The following is a 7,014-nucleotide window of genomic DNA, read 5'->3' as shown; positions in this document are numbered from 1 at the left end:
GACCTTGTTTGCTTTAGTTATTCATGCATGTTTGTCCCACCACTTTGTTCTCATATTCAACTTTCATGCATTGGGGACATTATAATTACCATTTCCTATATTTACAATGACATCAATTGGTGGGGTCCATGGATGACGTAGACACTTTTTAAACATAAATGGTGCATTTCATACTCCATCAAATCCCCAAAAAGAGAAGAAAAGTTAATCATACATATAAAGATCAACCATTTACAAACAAGAATCATTCAAGAAAAATCAATTTTACAAAATTCAATCATAGACACCAAAAAAATTGATTTACAGAAATACATGATAAAACTTCATTACTCATTTGTTCATATATCATAACAATCATCTAATCATTCATCCTATAAATCAAAAATACAAAAAAACTTACAAATACATCTCATCTCAAAGTACCTTCTTCTATGTCAAAGTATATGAATGATAACCCTAAATCATTAATTAGTCTCCCGATATATATTTTCTTTCTTCATAAAACTTTTTCTCACTCGCTTCCTTCTTCGCATTTCTCTTCTGCAAAAGCCACACACAACATTCACATCTTGTATTTCTTTCATTAAGGTTGTGTTTGACACGTCACATCTAGCTGATAAACTAACTTATTTTTCAAGCTTCTTTAAATTGTTATGTTTGGCAAGCTAAAAAATAGCTTTTTTAAAAGGAAATCTCTGATAAAGTCCCAATATTTTGAGTCAGTTTAGGGTTTAATCCCAACTTCTACTTTTTTGAACAGAGAAGTCCTGATTATTTTATATTTAGCCCAAATTAACGAAAACAGTCCTTATTTCTTTTTTTTAACAAAAAATGACAGATTATCGTATAAAATTAGATAATCGCGACATTCCTGTTAAAAAAATAAAAGTTCGGATTAAACCGTAAACTGATCCAAAATATTGGGACTTTATCTGAGATTTCCCTTTTAAAAAGGCTACTTAAAGTAGCTTTTCACGAGCTTTTTAAAAATTTCCCGAATACGCCCTTAACTAATTATATAAAACATATTTCTTCTAAATGTCTTTCTATCTCATTTTACATCTTTCAGCTAGCTTATCAACTAGTTTTTACCAAACTGTCATTTTTTGTCGGCTAGCTTTATCAGCTAACAGCTAGCTTTTCAGCTACCAGCTAGTCTGCCAGACATAGCCTAAGAGTATGTCTTGTTTATTAAACACAAATATAAATTCACATGTATTTGGAAATTGGAATATAAAGATACCTCATAGATCTCATGATTGGCCTTTATTCTTTGAGCCACAGAAGTTGTGGTGATATTTTTTGGACTCTCAAGCATTTTGAAGATGCCTATACTTTTGGGAACCGAATAAGGATCATCTAACTTGCCCTATAATGCAAGAAATAACAATGTACTTTTATCATATAGGACTTTGAACTCAAGAAAATGTGTAAAAAAAAAAGAAAAAAAAACTCACATTAATAGAAGACTTGCCCTCACAAACTGTTCCATGCACAACTAATGAGATATTGAAAGTTGTAATCTGGTCATGTCAATGAATTTGAAGCATATGAGTTAAGAAAATATACAATCATCAACATGTTTTTTTTTTTTTAAAAAAGTAAATGCAGGAAAAAGCAACGTACTTTCTATCACAACATTTTGCTTCCATTTTTTTTCTTATCAAGGCATTGTACATTGAAATTTTTGTATATTTTTATAATGACATTATACTTTTAAATAAAAATGAATGACATTTGCTTTGTATTTGAATGACATGTTGCTATAATAGGGTAGAATTTTCAAATTACAACGTTGTAGTAGGAAGAAACGAAAGTAGACAATGAAATTTTGATTTTTGGGTCATCACAATTCCTCTATTATACGAAAGGGTATTTAAGACATTTGGTAAACACTCAGGACAAAATTTGTAAACTATGTGTCTAAGTTAATCAAATGTTGCACTATTAATGAAACACGTATTTGTTCTAATAAGTTTTCTTGGTGAAACAAGACAATCATTTCATTATTAGTTCATACGAGTTGATTAAAGGGCTAAATGCAAGAACTATCAACATACTACTTTCATTTTTTTAATTACATCATTGCACTTGTAATATTACTAATAAAAATCTATCAAATTATCACATAATGAAAATTGTTTCACATGTGGATTGTGTAATGACATTGCTATTTGTAATTAGGTAGATTGTTTTCAAAGTAGAATGTTCTAATAAAAGGAAATGAAAGTAGGATCCTATTTCTTGCATTTAATCCCTTAAAAAAAAAGACCTTTAAAAAATTACATACCATGTCCTTTGTAATCTCCCATGGAGCACCAATGATGACCTCATCAACATATCGACATGCTAAAACACTAAGACTCCTTTCATGCAAATGCATAAGTGGGAAATGTGTTCCTCTTTGTTCACTACATTAAACACATCCTTTTTTTAATAATCAATATAAATTTCTTTTTTTTTAAAAAATGTGAAGTTTAATTAGTTGTATAGTATTTTACTATTTACCTCACAATTTGATCGGTATAAATACCCACAAGCAAAAAGTCTCCAAGTTGTCGAGCACTCTTCAAAATCTAGGTATGCAAAGACATGGATAATTATTGGTCATGCTTAATGCCAAAAGGGCAAAATGGTCATTTACTCACATTCAATTCATTCAGTCCAAAAACAAAGTCTGAATAAAAAAAAAACTTGTTGGAAGCCTTTTTGTTTGACAAACAACCGTTCTCAATGACAAAAACATGAATGTTTGAAAACAATTCTCAATGACAGAAAATTACCATTTTAACCCTGTGATGAACGAAAAAGACTGTTTGACAAATGTTCTGAATGAAAAAACTTGTCTTTTGATATGGAGGATTGTAGGGTGTTTAAAAATGAGAATGTAATAATTAATAATTAATAAAGGGGGAAACTTTTTATCTAAATACCTCAACATGTCCAGCATGAAAAAGATCAAATGCTCCATCAATATACACCACACGAGCATTTGGTCCAGGACCCTGAAAAGTCAAGAAAATAAATTAATTAATAAATTCAAGAGTTTTCTTAGAGAATTTATCAAATATATATATATTCAAATTCACAAGAGCAAGTATGAGTAAAATGAAATAGAGTAATTCATAGAAACACCTTGCTACACATCCACTTAAGTCCATGTTTTTGGATGGGGGTAAAATGGGAAACTCAACAAACTATTGGGCATTATGTAGTGGAGGGGTAGTTTAGGCATTTTCTCTAAAAAAATTTAAACATAGAAACACGTTGCTACACATCCACTTAAGTCCCCGTTTATAGATGGGGGTAGAATGGGAAACTCAGTAAACTATTCAGCATCAATGTAGTGGAGGGGTAGTTTAGGCATTTTCTCTAAAATCTTTTAAACATAGAAACACCTTGTTACACATCCACCTAAGACCCCGTTTTTAGATGGGGGTAGAATGGGAAACTCAGCAAACTATTCGGCATCTATCTAATGGAGGGGTAGTTTAGGACTTTAGGTAATTACTATAACAAAGCATTGGGCTTTTCTTGCGTTCTTTTTTAATATTATCAAGCTTTATAACCAAGTGGTGAATATAAATATAATACCTTTCCATTAGAAAATTGCACAATTCTTCTTGAAGTAGGAAGAAAACTTGAAGCATTTTTACATTTTAATAAACTCTCCACACTTTTATTCATCTCATTATGTTCCCCATTCTCCAATGATTCATTAGAAACTTGAGTCCCTTTCTTCTCCTCTATAGAAGCCAATATTCTTCCTACATACAAGAACAAAACACACACACACACAAATACATTAAAGTACATTTCCCATATCAACAAATAAGAGGGTGTTTGGGATTTCATCTCAAAACAACTTATTGTCTTTTTGAAAAGTCAATAAGTCAAAAAAAGTGTTTGACAAAAAGAAAAAGACTTTTAAAACAACTTCTCCTCAACCCTTCAGAAAGGAGATTTTAAGAAGGTAGAATTTATAACTTCTCTAAAAAACTCCTTATGACTTTTTGAGTTGTAAATGTCAATATTTTACCTTAAAATACCCTTAAGCTAGAACACAGACTTTTAAAAAAAAACAACTTATTGACTTATTGACTTATTGACTTTTTCCCACCACAAAAACTAATCCAAACACTTTTTTAAAAACTCCTTTTCCTACCACCATAAGTCAATAAGTCCTTTTAAGGATCAAAATGAAATCTCAAACACTAAAAAAAAGGCGAAGTAATTGCTATTATGAATTAGTTGTAGTACCTACAATATCTGTACTAGAAACGCCCTCCGTACGTTTTATCTGCTTGTATCTACCAACTTTTTTTGCAAGGGCATATGCGTCACTTCCATCAGGAAGCAAGCAAGGATCATCACCATGTATGATGTAATCAATCTTATGCTCATTAAAAAGTCGATTCATAAACTCTTCGGTAATTTCATATGGTGCATTAGCAATCACTTCATCCACCCACTTTAATCCACTAACAAGAGCCAACCTTAAACAAGAAATAGAAACATACTTTTATTTATTATTTCTTTATAGCATCCTACTTTTATTTTGTTTTTATTAAAGCTTTTCACACTAAATTATTCGGCTAAATGCAAGAAATAGTATTATAGTACTTGACTACTTTCATTTATTTGTGTATTATAGCATCCTGCTAAAATTTCTTTCTATTACATCTTGCATTGGACTTCTAATTTCTTTTTCTTGTTGGGATATTATACTTTTATATGCTAAAAAGGGAAAGACATGAAATCTTTTATCAATAGATTATAGAATAGCAACATGCTTTCATTTACTTGTGTATTACTATTACAACATCCTACTTTCATTTCTTTCTATTAGAGAATTGTACTTTCAAATTTCTTTTTTTTCTTTAACGAATTGCACTTTGAAAATCTACCCAATTCTAGCAAGATTTTCAAAGTATAATGTTGTGATAGGAAGAAACAAAAGTATATGATGCACAAATAAACAAATTAAAGAAAGTAGATTTGTTGTTTCTTACAATTTAACACTAAATTATAATTATACCTCTCTTCCATAGATAAAACGGGTGGGCCCTTGTTCTTGATGATTTCCTCATCACTTACAAGTCCAACCACCAATTCATCACCCAAAGCTTTAGCTTGTCTTAAAGCATTAGCATGTCCATAATGCATAAGATCAAAACAACCATCCATGTAAACCCTAATCCGTTTCTTTCCACCTTTTTTCTTTTGAAGGTTTCTCAAGTAAGATAGCATATAAGGCAAAGTAGGAAACCCCATCATGCCACCAAAATAACTTGTTGATAAACCAAGCAATGCAGCTGTTAGCATAATGCCACCAAATAGATGTGGGTAGTAGTAAACCCCATCCCAATTTGTGGTATTACTCTCGAATTCCATGTTTTGGCTCCTAGGGCCTTTGAATCCCTCTTTTAATGTGGTAATTGGAGACACAAATCCTGCAAAAAGAAGAAAATCACCGAAATTGTACAAGAAGTTAAGAACTGATGAGGAAGTCGAGTGAAAAACTTGCATGCGATTTTAAAGAAACGGAAATTGGAAGTTTTTCTTAGTAGCATTGATATGAAAGATATTACGAATTGGAAGAAGGTATTGGATAATGGTGAAATTGAAACGCATTCATATATGCAAGGTATCTACTTTATGATAAGATGGGTATGAATTTGAATGACGATAATCATTCAGATTGCAAACATGCAAATTCAACAAAATCAAGCGAAGATCATGCAAGAAAACGCAAAATAGGTCGGGGAAAGAACTACCGAATTGGGATCTGAAAAGCCTGAAAGCAGAACGAAAATGTAAGCTTTAATTACTGCTTATGATGTATAGATTCTAGGGATCTTTTCTTTTTTGCTGAAATGAATTCAGAAAGAAAGAGGGGTTGCGTTCGATTTCGTCAGATCGAATCTGAAAAAGTATTACCTTTTGTGTTGGAATTCGTGTCTCCTTGCTCTCCACCTCTCTCCCTCTGTTTCTCCGCTTATTTGAGAGGCTGAACGAAAGAAAAGGGGTTATTTTTTATATAACATGGAGTAGAGAAATTAGGGAAGGTATCAAATTCATTTTCCACATTCACATTTGAAGCTAAAACTTGCAAACTAAGAAAACTTTCAACTTCAAAATTAGAAAAGAAGTCAATTACAAGAAATCATCTTCGTACAAATCTTTGTATTTTCAACAGCTGTCATATAGTTGTTATTGGTTTGACAATCTTGTGTTAAGAGGATTCTTATATAGTAAAACTTCAAATTAAAGATATTTTAAATAAAGAGTAAACAACTTTATTACATCATATTTGTTTTAAAGCTTTCAATGGAAGCACTCTAATCTTCAATGTTTAAAAACACATAGACATGTATCTCAAATGGGTCTGAGATCGATAAATATCCTTTAAAACCGATGATTTCCTGAATAATTGCTCAAAACTTTATTAATTGATAAGTAACATCCGTTAAATAAGATAGTAGAAATGATCTCAATAGAGGGTGCGAGGAGGAGAAGTACGTCAGGAAGGTGAGAACATAGCGTGATGTTAGACTTAAAAGAATTAGCCCTTACATAGGAAATGACTTGAGATATGAGAGTGTGAAAGCTTAGAATTAGAGTAGCATAATAATATTAAGATAGTCCACCTCATTTTTCTTCATTTGTGGTTGTTGGTTGGTTTTCTCCTACCAACTCTTCTTTGCCTATTACTTTCATCGTGAGTATCCAATATATGTTATCGACTTATTTCTTGGATTTACTTCCTTTACTTGTGTATTTATTCATGTTTTAATTGTTGACATGTGTAATGTCCCAAAAATACCGAGTAAAAATTTCATTTTAAATAAGTCAAAACTATACATTCATTATCCCAAAAGACGGTCATAGTAGAAGTATTCTCAAAATATCATAGTGAAAATATAAACAGTCAATGCGGAATAAATCTAAAGGGGATGTGGTGCGATCAAGTCGGACGATTCCTTTTGAAACCAGAAGGTATCTGAAAACATT

The 7,014-nt window shown here is 31.3% G+C and overlaps 1 protein-coding gene across 2 annotated transcripts; it reads right to left on the bottom strand.

The window, feature by feature from the left end:
- Positions 1–230: 230 nt before the first annotated feature.
- Positions 231–6,098, bottom strand: LOC111888552 (ethanolamine-phosphate cytidylyltransferase). Of its 2 annotated transcripts, none has more exons than XM_023884705.2 (10): positions 5,941–6,098; positions 5,039–5,453; positions 4,261–4,496; positions 3,595–3,767; positions 2,934–3,005; positions 2,509–2,576; positions 2,291–2,411; positions 1,458–1,523; positions 1,244–1,369; positions 231–540 (listed from the first exon to the last, which is right to left on the bottom strand). In XM_023884705.2, exons 2-10 carry the CDS (start codon positions 5,392–5,394, stop codon positions 469–471), a joined length of 1,290 nt encoding a protein of 429 aa, XP_023740473.1. In that variant the 5' UTR covers positions 5,395–5,453; positions 5,941–6,098; the 3' UTR covers positions 231–468. The 2 variants fall into 2 exon arrangements, with proteins under 2 accessions (XP_023740473.1, XP_042752300.1); XM_042896366.2 differs by lacking the exon at positions 5,941–6,098 and adding an exon at positions 5,778–5,912.
- Positions 6,099–7,014: the final 916 nt, after the last annotated feature.

This window comes from Lactuca sativa, chromosome 7 (genome assembly GCF_002870075.4).
Source record: "Lactuca sativa cultivar Salinas chromosome 7, Lsat_Salinas_v11, whole genome shotgun sequence".
Classification (NCBI taxonomy): Eukaryota; Viridiplantae; Streptophyta; class Magnoliopsida; order Asterales; family Asteraceae; genus Lactuca; species Lactuca sativa.
The sequence above is the reverse complement of the archived record's forward strand: the minus strand, read 5'-3'. Positions and strand labels throughout refer to the sequence as shown.